Source organism: Sturnira hondurensis, unplaced genomic scaffold (assembly GCF_014824575.4).
Source record: "Sturnira hondurensis isolate 20B ecotype Veracruz unplaced genomic scaffold, ASM1482457v3 Scaffold0007578, whole genome shotgun sequence".
Classification (NCBI taxonomy): Eukaryota; Metazoa; Chordata; class Mammalia; order Chiroptera; family Phyllostomidae; genus Sturnira; species Sturnira hondurensis.
This window is the reverse complement of record NW_028080209.1, coordinates 2,639,765-2,659,330: the sequence shown is the minus strand read 5'-3', so window position 1 is coordinate 2,659,330 and position 19,566 is coordinate 2,639,765. Positions and strand designations below refer to the sequence as shown.

General features: G+C 53.2%; 1 protein-coding gene across 8 annotated transcripts in view; it reads right to left on the bottom strand.

The window, feature by feature from the left end:
• The window catches only part of ANKS1A (ankyrin repeat and sterile alpha motif domain containing 1A), a 188,540-nt gene that overhangs the window by 24,176 nt on the left and 144,798 nt on the right, over window positions 1-19,566 (bottom strand). For 7 of the 8 annotated variants that reach the window (XM_037052813.1, XM_037052812.1, XM_037052814.1 and 4 more), the window contains 2 exons: window positions 8,401-8,467; window positions 3,784-3,890 (listed from right to left, as the gene is read on the bottom strand). In XM_037052813.1, coding sequence (XP_036908708.1) covers window positions 3,784-3,890; window positions 8,401-8,467 — 174 coding nt within the window. Of the gene's footprint in view, window positions 1-3,783; window positions 5,716-8,400; window positions 8,468-19,566 lie in introns of those variants that run through there. The other variant, XM_037052819.1, reaches the window with a different exon arrangement.

Genomic DNA, 19,566 nt, shown 5'->3' with positions numbered 1-19,566 from the left:
TAGCTTGGAGCTACCAATTACCTTCCTCCTTTTCCTAAGAAAGCCCATTTCCTACGGACAAGATTTGTGGTGAAAAATGGAACTGGCTGTGACGCATGAGCCAGTGCGGTGAGCTGGCCCACCGACGTCAGCCTAGGGAGGACCTGACGGCCCCCACTGCCCTGAGCCTGACCCCTGTCGATCAACGGCCCTTTCTGCCGGCAGGCAAGAGTGTGAGTAACGTTCCGGCTGCAGCGCTTGCTTGTCTAGCTCAGTCATCACACAGGAAGCGCCCAAGAGAAAGCGGGTGCTGGGCTTAGACAAAACAGGACCCGGGGGCCTGGCAGAGGTCTCAGTTTCCTAAGGGGCTTGAGTGTGACCTGTGTGTCCCTAGAAGGTACATCTGGGACCATGAGATAGCAGTCACGAGGAAACACATTTTTCTTTCATATGAAGAATGCTCTAAATCAATCAGCCTGTGTGCTGAAAAACACAAACAGGCTCCTACTTGGTAAGGGGCGAGCCCCCCTCACTGAAACAGAATCACAGCAAAGATTACCTGGAAGGGGTTCAGGCAGAGAGGGGATGATTACCGTATTTTGCCTGTATAACATGCACCCATGTTTTTGGCCCAAACTTTCAGGAAAAAGTTCTTTTAACTTTTAAATTCAACTATTTATTTATTTATATTTACACATTTGTGTTTTTCGTATTATAAAGGGATTTTAGCATTTATTTTTGAACATACTATGGTATAAGAAATTTCATGTAACAGCTCTGGCTGGTGTAGCTCAGTGGATTGAGCACGGGCCTGCAAACCACACGATCGCGGTTCAATTCCCAGTCAGGGCACATGCCTGGGTTGCAGGCCAGTTCCTGGCAGGGGACTCACAAGAGGCAACCACACATTGATATTTCTCTCCTTCTCTCCTTCCCTTCCCCTCTAAAAGATAAATAAATAAAATCTTTTAAAAAAAAGAAATTTCATGTAACAAATAATTGCAAAACACAAGAACAGATACAAGGTACAAGAAATGTTATATAGTGGTAAGAAATTTACAATATTTACATATCACAGAAGGCTGATACAGAATCAGTACTATCCACGTATAATGCACATCCTTACTTTTCTCTCAAAAATTTGGGCAAAAAATTGCACATTATACACGACAAAATACGGTAGACCCCATGCTGTTACAGTCCCCTCCGCCCAGAGGGAGCCCTGAGCCCCACAGATGCCCTGCATTCCCACAACAAGCCAGCAAGGACCTGCCGTGGAACTGCAGCAGCACCTCCAGTCCACGAAACACCCTGCTTCCAGACGACCCACTACATCTAGAGCCTGGTTTTCTGGGGGCCACTCGCACACCTTGTGGAAGAGTCTGTGGGGCATTTCAGAACCAAGGGAGACGACTGCGACGCTGAAAACCAAACCACACGGGATGCACCATAGCTAATGTGACACACGATATATCATATGCAATGTTTCTAAGCAAAAATGGCCCCCTTCTTGGGTGTTTTCTCCCCTTCTTTCTGGTCACTAAAACTTAATTAGACTTACAGCCCGCTTCGCAATTTACACGCAATTACCCAGGATGCTCTGCATGGCTACTCGGGCCACTCTGAGTATGTGGGGTAGCACACTAGGGAGAGGTACAATCAGCAACCCTTGTGCAGACCGCGCCTGACAGCCGCCCAGCAGACCGAGAGGGGCAGGAAGAACAGCTTGTACCCAGGGGCACAGGAGGACCCTGGAGGGGTCCTAGAAAAATGGAGCTGCTGGCCTCCCTCAACGAGGGCCCTTGCCGAATGAGAACAGATCCTTTCTCACAGAGGCTCTGCATCTTGAATGGACGTTTGGGCCAGGGCCAGCCTTCCCCAGATGCCTGCCCAGCTACTCTTGTTGGGAGCACCGGCAAGGGCAGGGACCTCGCCTGTTCCCAAATTAGCAGGAGGAGTGAGAAGTGAAGAGCTCAGCCTCTAAGACACTGAAGCACAGGCAGGGGACGTGGGAAGTCTGTGGCCACCATCCCCGCCCGTCTGATGGCCAGTCTGAAGAAAGCGTGTGCGCAGAGAGGGGAGGCCCAGCTACACTCAGTGCCAGGGGCCGCTCATCCCTCCCCTGGCTGAACCCCACCCCATTCTGGGTTTGTCGGCCTTTCCCAAGGAAATTGATGAGTCAGGGGTTAGGTTTGAAGAATCATAAATCTACTCAGTTTAACTTTTTTAAAAAATTGCTATTTTAAAACCTAATATTTTTTAAAGCTAAAAAACTAACTGGCCTTCAGTAGGCTTTGGAAGGGTGGCTTGCTGCAGGCTTCACAGCCTGCCCTGGAAATGCAGATGGCCCAGGCAGGGCGAGCTGTCCTACTCAGGGCCCCTCCCGGAATCCCTGGGCCAGCTCCCTGGGCGTTTGGGAGGCACAAACGCCACCTCGTCGGTGGGAAACCTGCAGAGAACCACACTGGAGAGGTGAGAGCAGAGGTAGGAGCCCAAGACTGACTCTGACCACTGCCCCTCAAAAGGTGGCGGAGCAAGGAGGGCAGAGATAGGGGGTCTGCTTCAGAGAGGAAAGGCAGCTCAATGCCAAGTCAGGCCTGTGCTCCCAGGAACTGTGTGAGCAGGCGACAGGCCTGCCGGGGAACAAGGAGGGGCAGGGGCAGGGAAGGCTGGCTAAATTCACCTAGAACCAAGCTCCTGAGGCAACACACAAAGTCAGTGACTTAGAGCATGGACATAGTGACACTGTCACCCCCCACATCCTCACACGTAGGAAGGACACCGTGTGGGACTGTGGTTACAGTGTGGCCTCAGACCCAGAGTGCCTGCTGCACGTTCCCACGCTGCCAACTGCTGGTGGTGTGACGTGAGCAAGCTGTTTAACCGCTCTGGGTCTGGAAGACGAAAAGAGCAATACTAGTGCACATCTCAGGCTGCTGGAAGGATCCAAGGGGCTGACACAGGCACACCAGTGCCCAGGGTGCCTAGCGCACAGTAGGTGCAGAAGTGGCAGCTCTCACTGGCATCACTATTAAGCGCAGCCCAGGGGACGCCAGTGTTGCTGCCTCTGCGGCAAGCCACAGCCCTTGGCTCAGCTGTGCCTGGGCTGTGCTGCCCCGGCCCAGCCCACGAAGGGGTCTCGGGGAGGGCTTTTGGGGAGGGCTTCCTGGAAGGGGATCGTCACCGTGGGCACCCTGTCCTCAGCACCATTCAGACTGTCAGAGGAGGCCCCTACTCCACGAGGAGCCTGAGGAAAGACACCTAGACTTTTCTTCTTCTTTGTTGAAAATTATACTTCAGAAAAGCAACCAACACTTCAAACAACCAGCCTCTCCTCTGGCCACCTGCCAGGCCACGGGTATGTGGAGGGGCACTCGAGGCTGCCGTGGCCACCCAGGCACCACGCAGAGAAGAGGCCTCTCTATCAGACAGGTGACTTGCTTAACAGCAAAGTTTTGGAGAACAGAAGAAATTTCTGGTGTCAAGCTAGTAAGATGGGGCAGGGCAGTCACCACAGGGACCAGGCTGTCCTGTCCCCCCCAATTCCTGGTGTCTGACTGGGAATGAGAAGGCCTGATGTTGCACCACACAACATGTGGCCGGAGCTTTGAGAGGGAGACTGGGGAGGGACCCTCCTTGGGATGCAGACTTGCAAAGAGTTCTCTGTACAGCAGAATGGAGGGGGCAGAGTTTAGAAAGAAGGCCCACGACAGTCCCGGCTCTGTGAGTCACCTCTCTGCACTGCTTGAGCCGCAGCAGAAGCAGTCCCCAGGGACCACCCGCCCCCAGAAGGCCTGCACTTACCAGGAAGCGGACATCGTCAAAGCCATTCAGCAGCAACTTGCTCTCATACTGCTGCAGCCCCACCGCCTCCAGCCACTCCCCGACGCTCTGCTCCAGCGTCCGTGAACCTGACGAGAGAGGAATCGGCAGACGCTTGAAAAGGGAAAGACTGTTAAGGCGGTAGCAGCGGCACTCGGATGAAGACAGATGGCACTGCCACATCATAGTCATCACCGTGAAGCAGACAAACTACGGACAAAGGGCCAGAGTGGGAGAACGGAGGACCTGCAGCTCCTCTTCTGTGTGTGGCCGAGGGCAGACTGCCGGGCCACACGCACCCACGACCTCGAGCGGGCAGCTGGCCCACTCGCCCGCCAGCCCCTCAGCCGAGCTGCTCCAGGCTGTGGGGCGCATGCATGACCTCTGCCCACCAGTCGGGGACAGGCAGGGGTCGGGGGAAGCCAACCACCACCGGTCTCTGGGTCAGCTCCTTGTCAGCATTCACACTGAGGTAGTTCACAAAGTCTGGTCCTTTGAGCACCAGTGGGGCTGGGAGCGAGTGTCATCCGTGCATCTGGAAGCCCCTTAGGGCTGTGGGTATGGGACCAGTCCTGCGACCTTGCAGCACACACGGGTCGGGAGAGTGCACGCATCTCCATGCAGCTCTGGGACACAGGCACACTGGGAGGGCTCCGGGAGAGAAGCGCCAGCTCTCGCAGGGACCCAGCACATGCAACCCAAGCAGCAGTGAACATGGCAGGGAGAAAAGAGACTTTTACTTGTTTTCCCCCAGCAGTCCCGGAACAAGCAAACCATGGCCCTTTGTGCTCAGAGTCTCAGGCAGCGAGCTGACAGGGTGCACGGGCCGCGGCTCAGGCACCCAGTTCGGAGTGGCGCTGCTGGGGTGGCGACATCACACTCTGCTGGGCTGTGTGGCCAGCGGGCCAGGAGCTGGGTCTGCAGCTAGAGCCCAGGTGCCAGCGGCAGGCAGGGTGTCTCCCAGTCTGGGACACTGCCTGGAGGGTTGCCTTCTCTGGCCGGGTGGGTTTGCAGGGCCCGGGCATTCATGTTCCTCTGATGGGGGCTCTTCCTGTGACTCACCTGCCTGCCCCGGTGGAAGGCAGGCAGGCAGATCTGGTTTTTGACAAAATCCAGCAGAAAAGAGAAAAAGGAGGTGGTCCTCTGTCAGCTTCAGTCTATTCACATGCTGCACTGTTCTCTCTTTGGCCGAGAGATAAAGACAGCAAGTATCTTCCCAGGTTGTCCGGATCCTGACGTCTTCCTCTAGGACGAGCGGGGAAGGGAGGACCTTTATTTGCTATGCTCCTCAGACTGAGCAGGGGAGGTGGGGTGAGGGAGGAGAGAAGTTCAGCCCTTCCTGGAAGACCTTGGACACTCTGAGCTGAATGCCTTACCCACCACCTTCTCTGGTGCTCACAGGCAAGTGCAGATGGAAGGAAAAAGAAAATGGGGAGAGAAAGAGGTGCAAGGAAGGAAGAAGAACCAACTATAAAAACATCACCTCCAGAGAACTCTTGATGCGGTCAAAGTCCTTTTGTGGTTCCCGGTATCTCTGCCCGACTGGCAGGCCAAGGCCACTGGTTTGGTTATTAGGACCCCGCCAGGGTCCCAGGGTCCCAGGGTCCCAGGCTCCCCTTCTTGCCTGTCCTCTCAGCTGAGCAGATGGTGGCCAAGGACCTGGCGGCCTCCCGGTGCACGCTGTAGCAGATGCTGCTGAGTCCGGGGCTACTTGAGATCCCCTGCCCTTGAGCAGGGCTGTTGGCTCCAGGGACCTAAGCAGCAGCCTCCTGTCCGCCCATGAAGTCAGGTGCTCCTGGCCGCTGATTCATTCCTGCCTGTAACTCCCGGCTGCCAGAGGGTGTGTGTGCTCACAACGCAGCGGAGTGCTTTGTCTAAAGGCTCCGGGGCTCCACGCTGCCGGCTGCCGGCTGCCGGCTCCACAGCCCTTGCTCACTCTCATAATGCCTGGCCCTCCCCTTCACCCTCCTCACCCTCCTCCCCTCCACGCTCTGGAAAATACATCAGGGATCGGACATCGAAACAGAAGATGCTGCTGCTGCCTCGGAGGGAGGACACAGCAGCACTGGCACCAGAGCAGATGGCAGATTTCCCAACATCTGACGTTGGCCGACACACCCGCCAGCATGAAGGTAGGGACAGTGAGACCTGACCGCCAGCTCAGGCGGCTGAAACAGCTTCTCAGGCAGCGGAGAGAGGGACACTCCGACAGCTTTGGCTGACGGGCTCCAGGACAGCCAGAGAGGGGGCAGAGGAATGAACGACACGGCCCCAAGGACACAAGCCTACCTGCCACTTAAGAAATGACTGTGCCTCTGGGCCAAGAAGACTGCCCTGGGTACCACAAACACAGGAGGCGAAGTCCAGCGGGGCAATCCCATGCTTCGCTGAGAGCTGGCTGCTGGAGGAGCCCGCTCCCCCAGCCAGGCTGGCAAGTCCACGCCAGGTCCCTTCTAGATCCAGAAGCAGCCCAAGGACAATCTGCACCCCAACAGCAATCACTCTAAATAAACAAGGATTCTGTCTTGGCCTGGGCTGAGGGCCGGTGCTCCCTGAGGTCCTGGAAAAGCCCCTCCTGACCGTTAGAAGGCAGAGTATGGGGCAGGCTGAGCCCACCCTCACCACGTGTCCCAGCCTGGCTGTGGGGCACACACAGCGACTGTGGCTCGGCAGCGTGGGTGGACACACCATCTGTTCAGACAGCCACCCTCGTCTGCCTGCCCTTGACTTCCTAAGCTGCGGTACGGAGGATAATTTGACTCAATGAATACTAAAACGAGACTGTGTCGTGATCCAGAGACCTAGGGGGATAGCAGGACCAACCAACTCTTGCCACTCGCATGGGTTCACAGGAGACAGAACTGGCTGTAGAACCAGCAGGACCAAGAAAGAGCTCCATGCCAGCACCTCCAAGGAGAAGGGTTCTTTTAGAAGAGTGTTTTCCAGAGGTGCTGCCATGTCTCGTGATTTAGGAAAGCCTGCTTCTAACCCTACCTCTCAATCACGCACCTGTGATTCAAGCCCCTCTGCCACCACGGGGTACAGGGAAGCGAGACTCGGCCTCAGCTGAACTGACTGTTATCAACCCCACTCCTGGCTGCACCCCAAGCACACCTGTGAAAATGGCAACAGTGATGGGCTCAGTCCTGAACTTCTATTTCCTACAAACACTTAACTCTCAGCAAAGCCTGCACACTACAACAGAGTATGAGATTGTGTTCCTGAGAGTAAGCAGCTGCCTGGAAGCAGGTCCACAAACTCTCGGCCAGGAGAGCTCCCGCTGCAGACCCCACTGTAATCCAGGGCTGACAAAGGTGGACCAATCCCGGCCAGGCCCTCCCTACTAGAACCCAGGGACACAAGACTGCGGGGGGTGGGGTGGGTGCTGGGAGCCAGCCAGTGGCACAGGTGTCTCATCTCTATGTCTCGACACACATTAGCAGTGACCTCAGAGACAAAAATGGGCGCAGCTACTACACTCCTTAGCTCAAGTATTTATATGTGTTAGTCATTCCCACTAACCGATAAGGTAGGAGCGGTCTCCCCAACATTGTAGGTAGGGAACTGGGGGCGCAGAGAGTTAGGTGCCTTGTCCAACACACACACACATGTGTCTAGAACCAGGGTTTGAACGCAGGACTGAGGATCCAGAGCCTATACTCTCTCCATAAGCCCACGGTCTCTGGGGCCCTTTCCTCCTGATGTGCACACCTGCCCCCACCCATCAGACTTCCTGCCAGAGCCAGAGGTCCATGGAGGAACCAGAGGTTCCTGGGGCTAACGGGTCAATCCTGGACAAAGCCTCCAGAGGGAGCAGGGAAGCCTACCCCTTCAGTGCAGAGGGGCACCTCCTTGGTAAGGGGCAGAGACCAGGCTGGGCATAGGAGCTACTCCGAGAGGCACTTTAAGAATGCCACCGACCTAAGAACGCACCATAGCCACAGTTCTATTGTCAAGGACAACAGCGCAGGCAGGGCCTCCCTAGTCCCAGATTTCCTGCGAGGCAGACCTCGCCCCGAGGGCTTTGCAATGCAAGGAAAGCCTGAGGTAGTGGTGATCTGAAGGGAAAAGGACGAGTGACTCAGTAAACGGGAAAATGGACAGACAGACACAGCAGGACAGCAAAATCGGCCCCTCGGGAGATGCGGGCTAACAGGCGAGGCCACCGTCCAACCCCTGCCTCTGACACAGACTAGACCAACAAGAGCCGCGTGCCCTTGAAGACTTAGCGCCAGAGCTGCCTGGGAAGCTGGGGAGACCAAACTGAGAAGCGCTCCAATTGAAGCCATTCAGAGACAGCCGACACTTATGAAAAGAATCATGAGTGACAACTGTTCACTGAAAAACCAGTTTCTCCCTCAGCAGACTGAGGTCCGATCTGCACACATTGCCCTCCAGCAAGTAAAAGGGCTCATGGCTCTAAAAATAACAGCCAGATGGGCTGTTATTCAGCCGAGACCCTGAGCTCTAAGAGCTGGACGTGGTCAGAGGCTGACCCCTCTCACCCTGAGTGTCTGTCCCTCGTGTCAGAGGGAAACCTGACCAGGAAGGGGCCACAGGCCTGTGTTCGGCGGGGAAGACGGCTGCTTGGTACCATACCTGAGATCTTCTGCTGCTCCTGAGAAAAGTCAATCCCTTCTCCGATAGAGCTCATGATTTTCTCGATCTGAAACGCAGTAAGGAGAGGCTGTCAGGCTCGGATTACATGTGGCCAGCTCACCCTAGAGCCCTGGGCGGGCCTCCAGGGCTCCTCCGGATGATTCTGAGTCTGGCACCAAACTGCAAGGTACCAGAACTCTCTGCCACTCAGATGGAGAAAGGCCCACTCTGGCCCCTACCCAGTAGGGTCTAAAGACATGCCCTGAAGGGCGTAAGCAGGAACAACCTGGGCTTCGCTGCTAGAAATTCCAAAGAGCCTCCCTTTCAAGGTACATCTATATTCCCCCTCCCCGCCTCCCAGTTCTCCCAGCCCAGGCAGAGACTGGGCAGAGGGTGTGAGAGCAGGCCAGACCCGAAACATCCCACTGCTCATGCCAGCATTTTAGTTCCATCAGAGCAGAGACTTTGCTGGCTTCACCACAGGAAAGACCCCAAGTGCCCAGGTCAGTGCCAAATCATGAGCCCTCAGCCCGTCACTGACACTGCAGAGACACCAGCTCTGAGGCGTGAGCCAATTTCCAGAGCTGAGACAAGCATTGTACGTAATCCAAACTGGAGGACCTTTCGCTCCCCGGAGGCCAGCAATCCCAGACAGAGCTCTGCACTCAGGGGTCCGAAGGGCTCAGACACGTGTCCTTCTCTGGACCACAGCAGACAACCCATCCGAAAGACAGGGGACTCAAAAGTCATAAAATTTTAATTTAAGGTAAAAAATGATAAGCCTAGTAAGTAATGTGTATGTTAAAGCTTTTGTTTCAGAAACTACAGATAAGGCCCATCCTGACTCCAGGGAAAACAGCCCTCCTCCTGGGGCACTGATAGAGATTACCGCCTGGGGACAAGTGGGGCCATCCAGGCCTTTGTGTTCCAGGGAGAGACAGAAGACGTCCTCTGGCCACTGGGAACAGCTAAGTGCCCAGGACAGGAATGTTGCAGCTTCTTTCACCTAATCGCCCCTGAATCTCAAAGCCCTCACTGCACATTGTTTATTACTCCGTTATAAAATGTCTGGCCTGGAAAGAAAAGACAAGATGGTCTGTTAGGGTGTGAACCCGCCATCTTCTCCGATCACTGGCCATCTGAATAAAGTGCCCATAAAGATTCCATCGCTGTCATTGCTTATTGGGTTGGTAGTGACAGGCAGCCCAAACGCTGGTGTCTTTTCTGGTTTCACCAACACATCTCCTGTCTCCGGCACTGCCCCTGTGTGGCACAGCCGTGTGGCTTTGGCTGCCCTGAGCCAGACCAATGCCCCCCACCCCAGGACACTTGACCAGACAGTGCAGGACAGTGCAGTGAGGAGGAGGCCACCTTCTCTTCTTCCTTCCCCCTCCTTTCTGGGCTGCAGTGATAATGAGCTCATTCACTTGCTCTTTTTCCAAAGAAACGGAAAGAGGACCTTTTGTACCAGGGCTTGGAAGCTTTTCTCTAAGTGCAAGTAAGGACCTGACAATCAGAAAAACAACTCTCCAGCCAGCCTGTGGCTGGCAGGCAAAGGCAGCACATTTACACCCAGCAGAGGAGCACAGGAGGGTGTTCACCAGCCACTGAAATGACTGCCTGCTAATGCGCACATGCCACTCCATCCCGGCTTAGCAGGAGCAAAGGGAAACCGACAGCTGAGCGCTGGAGCAGGTGGAGGGCGTGCCCCACAGCAGGTCTGCTCTGCCCGCCCACCCGCCTGGTACCTCCCTTTCCTTGGCCCTGGCTGCCTCATGCTGCCTCCTTCCCCAGTGGACAAGCGGCACTCTCAACACCCAAAGCCCTGGCCTTTGATCTATGAAAGTGGGGGCACAAAGGGCTGTGTGGACCAAAAGTAACACACACATAAAAAGCATCCGGTTGAAGACCTGGCTTACAGCAGATGCTCAATACAAGGTTAGTTTGCTTTTCACACCCCCTTTGTTGTCTGTAATGCTCTAGCACGGTAAAACTCATTTTTAAAGTTTTTTAAAAATAATTTTACTTATTTATTTATCCTCACCCAATGACATTTTTCATTGATTTTAGAGAGGAAGGGAGAAAGAGAAACATCGATCCGTTGTGTCCTGCACGTGCTAGGACAGGGGATCGAACCTGCAACCCTTCAGCCATGGGATGGACAACGCTCTACCCAACTGAGCCACACTGGCCAAGGCCACTTACACTTACTTTTTTGATGGGTAAAACATCCACATGATTCAAAATTCCAAAGGTACAAAAGTTTATTCAGAGAAACTCTCCTTCCTCACTGTCTCCCAGCCCCTAGATCTCCCCTCTGGGAGAAAACAGTCTGACTGGTCTCCCCAGTGTCCTCCTGTGGCTGTTCAAACCCTGTGTCACCACACACACAGCTCCGCCTCCCACACTGACAGATGCACTCCATGTTCTGTCTAATAATACACCTTGAAATTCTTTTTACAGAAAAGAACTTAAAAAAAGTTATCAAAGCACACATATGCACGACCCATGGGCGTGGGGGACTGCCTGTGGGAGAGGGGCAGGCTGGGGGGGGGACAGGGGGAAACTGGGACAGCTGTAATAGCATAAACAATAAAATAATTAAAGGGAAAAATGGAAAAAATTAAGAAAGGAACCTTTTTTTAAAATGGATGAGGCACAGTTTCACCCCATGTATGGCTTCACAGTAATTCATGTACCCGGCTCCACGCTGAGCACGCGTAGAATCCCATCTTTTCTCACGGTAAATGATGCTATGACGACACTGCTCTGCACACATCTTTGTTCACACGTGCGGGTTCGTCTGTGGGGAAAGTCCTAGGTATTTCCTGAAAGTTCCTCCAGGCACAGAGCCTTGAGTTAGCAGCAGGCAGGGCTGTGTGATCCCGCCCCCCCCCGCATCTGACTTTGCTAAAGGCCTTAACGAGATGGGGCAGTTGCTGTCTGTCCCAGTCAGTTCACTCCCATTTGCAGAAAACACCAATTTATAACACTTGCCTTTTCACAGACCTAAACTTTTTCCCTAACCTCAGCCTAGGGTCCCACTGTTCCCCCAGAGCAGCTCCTCTTCCACAGGGAAGGCTCAGAGGCCTTTGGAGACAGCTCTCCTCTTCCCGGCCAGGCGCTCCTCACCCCCAGGCTACACAAAGGGACAGATGGGCACCAGGGCAGATGACAAGGGCGAAGCTGGGCAAAGAGCAGACACACAGTAGGTATCTGTGGATGCACCTTCTTTTCCCTTTTCCACATTCGTAGGAGAAAAGTAGGGCGCTCAGGGTGAGGAAACGTTTTCCTACATGGGGATGGGTCCGTATCCCACAGACAGTTCCACCAGCCTCTGGACTCCTCCTCCAGGCCAGAGGGCGCGTATGTGAAGCGGTTACCATGTGGCCACTGTGAGGGCTGGAGTCAAGCATGTTTTAGTTGCCTTTTTACCCGCCCTCCGCCCCATGCCTGGCTCATGGTAAACAGGCAACAGAGAGAGACAGAGAGAGGGAGGGGGAGGGGAAATGGTTTCCATTTACTCAGAGCCAGCAGTGAAGAAGCTGTGTTCCCAGGGATGGGGCATCAGGGTGAAAGAGCTGAAACAGAGGTGATGCCGTGTCTTCTGAAATGAAGTTGTCATCTACCCTGTGTATTTCACAATCATCATCACGCCGAAGGTCCAAAGCCCCAGCTGGCCTATCCGATTCACATCTCCTGGCTGCCTAATTCATGATATTTCGCCAAAGGGCCTTCTGAAATCAAAGTGAACTGAGTTGAACACCCTGCTGCTGCTTTGTTAGGTCCCTTCCTGCTTGCCCCAGGACCCCGCTCATGCCAGCTACAAGGGGCCAGGAATAGGCCAGGTTTCCACAGCTCTCTGGGTGGGTGGGAACTGTTCCATCCCAAGTAGAAAGTACATTTTGTTTTCTGTGAACTGCAGTAGCTAAGTCAAGCTGAGAAAATCCTAGTTTATAGAGGAACTGGGAATAGACGGCAGTTTACGGACCACCTGCAATCAATCCAGGACTATGTCCTGCCTTGGTGGCCACTCAGGGCTAAGAGGGAAGCGGCAGAGAAGGATCCTGATTGGACAGAGCCCAGCAGTCCCCACCCTGGTACCACCAGCTCAGCATTTCTGGGGCTCCCTGGGCCTGGGCTATGGAGACAGGAAGGAGCTGGATCACATCATCCCACCGCCGCCTCGCCCCCATGGCCTAGAACCAGCAGAGAACAGATATGCTCATTTCAGTCTAGACTAAGAGGAGCAGTCACAAGACAGACACCACTCTGATCCGACTTTAAATTTCATGCAGTTTAACCATTTAGGCTTTAAAACTGATCCGATTAGGCTGCTTTCCCAGAATCAAGCTGCATCTCGTGGGAATGGCAGGGGGAGGGGCAGGTGGGGTGTGAAGGAACGATGTTCTGCTCAATGTTCTTTTCTTTCTGTTTAGAATCAGTGTCATTTTTGGAGAGAGGTGGGAAATGGCCACACTTTCATACTGTGCTTTGCACGAACTCAATTAGAGAACTTATATTTGCGTTTGGTGAGGAAAGACCTGAAGGTTATCACAACAATGGATTCGTTTACTCAAAAAATGTTTGGAAACGTCCATTTTCAGAAAGCATTCAGGACTAATCTATTTCACCTTCCCCCCCTACCAGGGCTGTATAAAATGGATTCACCGTATGTCTAAAAACCCCAAACACAAGCACTGGAGCTACTGCTGCTCGGGCCGCCCCACAGCTGCCTGTCTGGGACACAGACCCCTCGTCACCCACAGGTGGGCAACGGGAGGCGATGTTCTGTGCGCAGAGAGGCCTCCGTCCCCCACCATAACCATAACCATAACCATAATCATAACCATAACCTGGCTGCTGGGGGCAACTCAGACCACACTGCTCATGTTTCAGTGGGCACTGGGGGTGGGGGGAGAGACAGCTGATGGGTGCTGTGTCGGCCTGTGTGAACGGCCCCCCAGGAGGTGGAACAAGTTAGAAGCAGCAGCCAGTATCAGGGAGCAGGGAGCAGTCCGGCTAACCTGCCCGTGAGCGAGGCCAACATAGAGGGAGAAGGGAAAGGGACAGCTGTCCTCCTACCTTCTTTTGTGTGAGTGGGAACATGAGGAGCTGTTTCTGTGGCTCACCAGCAACTGAACTTGGCTCCTGATGCCTGACACTCTCTCCCACGGGCTTTCTGCTGCCCGGGGTGCTGTCAGCTCCTCAGACCACCCCCCGCAGTGGGAAACACGCAGCAGCCTCCTTGGGCCTGCACCTTGCACCGCTCCTCTCCGCCCCCACGTGTGCTCCCGGACAGCGCAGACACACTCTGCTTTGCCCTGTTACTCCCCTGATTAGCTGTTTTACAGCATACCCCAGAGACACTACCGAACAATCAATGAAGTCACGCTGTGCTTCTTTCGGATCCCACGGGGTGCCCTGTGCAGAGCTGGCGCACTGGAGTGCCCAGTGACACACAGAAACAGGTACCATCTGTTACATGCCCACGCCAGGCTAGTCATCTCACTGGAACAGGAGACGGGAAAGGCAGCCAACACCTCTGGCCCTGTCTGGGTTCTCTAATTGCCCTCCCCTCCCCATCTGTATCTTTTTCCAGACTCCTGGGCTTGCGTGCCCAGAAACCGCCATACCCCACAACTACCAGCTGGCCCATTCAACAATCAATCCTGCAGAGTCTCAACTCGCTGCCAGGAAAATAGCACCCATTTTTTAGGTGAGGACATGGAAGCTCTACTTTGCTGGTGACACAGGTCTTACTTCCAGTAAGTGTCGTCGGAAGCCAAGCCTGCTCCCTGGAGAACCTGAGCTTCCTGCTGCAGAGTGGGGGGTCCAGGTGGAAGACCCTCTCCTCTGCCCAGCTGGCCTTGCTTGGACAGCCCTCCCCATTCCCAGGGGCACACGGCTGAGGAACCGAGTCTTAACCTCCCCAGCCTCACCAGATGCCTGTGCCCAGGCCATCCAGCAGGTGACTGCTGACGTCACTCCGGCTGTGCAAGGAACCCTAGAGACTGCTAATGACTGCACTCCAGGCCCGGAAACCACTAAGAATTCATCACCATCTCTGTCCTCTGCCTCTTAGCAGCAGACAGGCTCTGAGCCTAGAGGGCTTTGATTCTACATTTTGAAACAGGCTCACTAACCAGCGTCTGGGTTATTCTTTCCCCCCTCCCCTCAGACTGAATTGCACAAGCCTCGGGAAGGACAGTGATGGACTGAAGCAAATTATCTGTCTGATTTCTAACCTCAGCTGCTTTGAGGAGGGGCTGCCGGACAGTGTGGGGAGGTGGCAGGGACGAATGAGCGGCTGCAGCGGCCCAGGGTGCCAGCTCCATGCAGCCCCCCCGACTCGGCACCGGCAGCTCTGCTAACAGGGAGGAGCCTCTTTCCCGCAGGGCGCGGGCGGTCTCAGCTCCCTCTGCCTCATCACAGGGGCACGCAGGCCGTGACCGTGCTACTGTCAGGACTCAGGACTCCCCACCTGAGTCCTCTTTACATTGTCACCTTTGATCCCAGTCCCTTACTTTCTGCCAGACTGAGAGACGCCAGAGCTCCTTCTGTTAGAGCCCATGAGGTGTCCGTCCTGGCGAGAGGAGTGGAGTGAGGAAAGCCGCCCACCCCAGTCTGAGTCGCCCACGCCCTCCCTCCCCCCGTGTCATCTTTCCCATACCTCTGGGGTTGCTGATATTGGGCCTCGCTGCCCAAAGCCCTTCCGCCCCATGTCTTCCAGCCAGCTCTTTCCCTGACCCAGAGTGCTCACACCCCAGACCTTCAATACAACTTGACCGCAAGGGTGTCCTACTGTACACAGTGCCTGCCACATGACTTTCTCATGCTACAACAGCAATCCTTAACTCAAAGCCCCGAGAAACTGCTGAAAGAAGAAAAAAAGTTGAGAGACCTAGATTCCAATTAACTTTATTATTGCTTGCCATAGAACCCTGGGTTGTGTGCCAAGTACGGGCTTTCAAAAGTGGGCCAAGAACCTAAAAGATTAATGAGGATTATGTATTTGGGTTCTAGTCCAATTTGCGCAATCTACTTTTTGTCCAGGAGCAGGCTCATGGGGGAGGGGCGGGGTGGGGGAGGAGGCAGCACATGGACCTCAGGATGCCCTCAGTCACAGCCAATGCCGGGTGACCCGCCTTTGGTTTCTTTCACCACCACCACCAGCATCCGAGAGGCCTCCTTTGGCCCTGTTTTGCAGTCGGCACTGCACTCCAGTGCACTGCACAGCTGGTTAGTCTGGCTCCGGAGCAAATGAGCCCCAAGAAAACACCCTAGACTCCCACTCACAATCCACTCCCCTGGCAGTGTGGCCAGGGGAAGAAGCCCGACATCCGTGGGCTGCTCGGATTCCTCAGGGGACACCTGCCTTGTGATGCCAGGTCTGTCAATGTGAAATTTTGGGCACCAAATCATATATATTTAAGATGTAAAACAAAAATCACGTACATAATACAAATATACTACCAGTATCCACCAGCTGTCCTGGGACGACCTCCTGCAGCTGGCCCCTCCTAATTCCCTCCGAACTCGTGAAATAGGAAGAAGTTGGATAAATAAAGTTGAGAGTGCCCTCAAACTCCATTTTTTCTACAGAAGATTTCATTCATTCATTTACAGAGATGGGAAGGGAGGAAGAAAGAGAGGGAGAGAAACATCGATGTGCTGGAGAGATGTGGATCGGCTGCCTCTTGTATGTATCCCTGCAACCGGGGACTCGGCCCGTAAGCCAGGCACGTGCCCTGATTGGGAATTGAACCAGCGACCTTTCAGTTCGCAGGCTGGCACTCAGTCCACTGAGCTATACCAGTCAGGGCCCAAACTTCATTTTAAAGCACCAGTTAAAATCTTTCAGAGAAGCCTGACACAAAAGAGCACATATTGCACTGATTCCATTTTCATGAAGTCCTAGAAGAGGCCAAAGCCACCTGCAGTGGTACAGAATGGCAGAAGAGGCGTTCCTGGGGCTGGGGGGCGGGGTAAGAATTGACTGGGAAGGCACAGGAGGGAACATTCTAGGGTGATGATACTATTTTGTATCTTGATAGGAATTTGGGTCACACAAATACACATATTTATTGAAACTGAAGGAATGGCAGACTTAAGGTTTACGCATTTAACTCTGTATAAATTTACCACCCCCAAATAACTATAAAAATATTGAATTTTAGTTAATAATATACACTATAAAATGTTTAAGGATGAAATATACTCATGTTTGCAAGTTATACTGAAATGCATAGAAAATAACATGGATTTGTAGGGTGGAGCCATGGAGGGATATGAGATAGAGCGAGCGTAGCGCAATGCTGACTGCAGACCTAGGCTCGAGGGGCGGGTTACAGCTATTCATTATTCAAGTCTCTCTCAAGTTTTCTATATGCTCAAAATTTTTCAGAATATGGGGGAAAAATCTCTTTCAGGATCAAATGTTTTTGAGAATAACAGATTATAAGCTCAACCTTGGTTTGAGTTTCACCATCTCTACTGAACTGTGCTCCACATGCTAATAAGCAAAGACAAAGGAACGTGGGGAGGCCAACTTCACTATCCCCGACACAAGTTCAGGGTTAAGAGCCTCGGCACAGCCCCTCTGTCGGCGTGTGGCGTTCTCTATTCCGGAACCAGGCTCACCCGAGTCTTGACAATCTGAAACTCAATCTGAGGGTTCCTTCCCAGAGATGAGCAGACTAGCGACCCTCGTTCATATTGACGAGACTGAAAAGACACTAATCCCCACATCAGTGAGCTTCTTTAGTACGGTAAGCAGCATGTGGAATACTTGGCTGGTAGAAAATGTTTGTATACTTTATAGTCTGAAAGCAATAAAATGAGATCAAACCCATGCTCAGACTACTGAAGGAGCAAGGAAAAGGTGTGTGGACTGCGTTGAGAGTTTATTAAATGGTCTCTTTCCTGCTTTAGGAGGGTCATCTTTGTTGAAAATAGAATTCCAGTGCTCACAGAAAGGTAGGCTTCTCCTCGGAATGAACCTCTGACCAATGACATTAACGTTAGAGCCTTCAGACTGGGTTGGTCGTGGGCCAGGCTCTGCCCAGAGGTCCTCTGTGCTGAGCAGCAGCTGATGGCCTCCCAGCACTCGGTTCACACCCACAGCCAGCCTGGGGGGCGGCGGTGGGGGGGGGGGGAGCTAGGATTCTTTCCATTTCACAGAGGGACAAACCAAACATCGGAACAATTACAGGCCCCCTGTGGTCACAGCACTAGAAATACATTATCAGTGTCCAATTAATTATCTTTCTAATTCATGGCCTCCACCTTATTTAGGGCCTAGTTTATGCTCTATTAAAGCCCAGAGTACTATTTCAAATATATGGGATTGAGACCATTGAAAAGGCAGTGAACAGTGGTGGAAAAAATGAGGACTTTGGAATAAGAAATTTAGTTGTGGAACTCTGGCCAAGTTGTTTAATATTTTTTCAATTTCCTTTTCTACGAAGTGTGAAACATTTCCTCTCTCACGGGATCACTGTTATGGGCAAATTTCTGTACCTCTCCTCCTTAGGCCTCCGCTTCATCAGAGGCAGAACAGAGACATGGATGCAGGTCTGACACACTGGACAAGAAACCTTGGCGCCGCATCTGGTTGCAGATGGAGCCGAACGCACGGTCAGTTTATCACGACAGGAGTTTGAGCGGGCTCTGCACTGTGTAGAGACTCAGGGTCTCCGTGTGTTGCCTTGTTCCCTGAGTGACACCACCGAGCAGTAAGGCAAGGCTCTCACTGCTGGGAGCACAGCCATGAGATCTGCTCCTTCTCCCAGGGCAGCGTCTGTCTGCCCCTGTTTCCGGGAGAGGTCTCTGCCACATCTGGGGCCACGGCAGGAGGTACTAAGGAGCCTTTTTAAATTAAGTCCTTGGAAACACACGGCTGAGCCTGAAAGTCATTTGGTTTCACTCTGTGACCCACGAGGCCAGCTGCAAGCCTTCCCTACACTGAGAAACAGCTGCAATCCTTGTAAAACCACAGATGCTGGGTGAGTAGCCTGCAGTTCCAGCTCTGCTGCTCATTTCGGTTCATAGAGATCAGAAAGGGTTTGCACTCATGATTCACACTGATCTAGATCCAAAATAAACCGGTTTCTACCTAAAAAACAAGTTAATCAAAACCAAGGTTCCTCTGTGTCTGTGTTTTCCAAAGGACAAACCAGAGGACAGGGCTTCCTTCTGGCAGAGACTGTGCAGAACACGCCGTGTGAACAACAGCTCACTTCCTGGACACTCAGCAGGAGGCTGCTCCTCCCTTCAGGACAACACGTTTCGTGGGAGGGAGGTGATGCCCTTTACAACAGCTCCTCGGTAAGAACAAGAGCACAGTGTCAAAGAGAGGAGCAGGAACTGGGTCTCACTCAGGCCTACTCCTTCCCGGCAGGACAGAGGTGACGCCTGAGGCCCCAGCAGGGAGGGGTCAGCAGGTGGGCTGGGACTGTGGAGCCAGCACGGTCGTCTGTAACAGGTACAGCAACACCTACCTTGCAAGTCTGACGATTAAGTAACCTCCGCTTACTTAACTGATGTACCGATCAGCTGGCCGCACCCATCTATACCCTGGGAAGGCGAACCAACTGAAGCCGCGTGCGCACCTGGGGCTTCCGCGGCCACCCACTGAGGGTTCTGTGTACCAAGCAGCAGTTGGGATCACTTCCCAAACTGTTTCAGACGGCAGTATTTGTTGATGAAGATAGCAAATTTAGTTGGACATTACAGTCATGAAACGAGTAAAAAGAGCTGTTTCTGTGGCAATCAAGTAGATGCTTTGAAGAGACTTAACCACAGGATCATTTTTTTTAAATGTGCTCTTGAATTAAGTGTTAGAGAAATTTAAAAAATTCTAAAAGGATTCTGTACCTAGATCACATCATCACAAGTGGTGAAATTCTTGCTTTACTTTCAAGAACTCAAACTGGAAGTGTAAGTCCCCGACATTTGTGGATGTGGTACGTGTGACAGGCAGGGATGAGGACATGGGACAGGGGTGGGTCACACAGGCCCACATCCCTGTCTGTCTGGGGTTAAGCTGAAGTGTCTGCATTCTTTTCAAACACGACGGCTCCTTTAACAGAATGTTGCGATGAACTAAACAAGCCCCAGTCCCACTGGCCGTGTGGAACGCCCCTGGGGGAGCTGGCTGGCAGG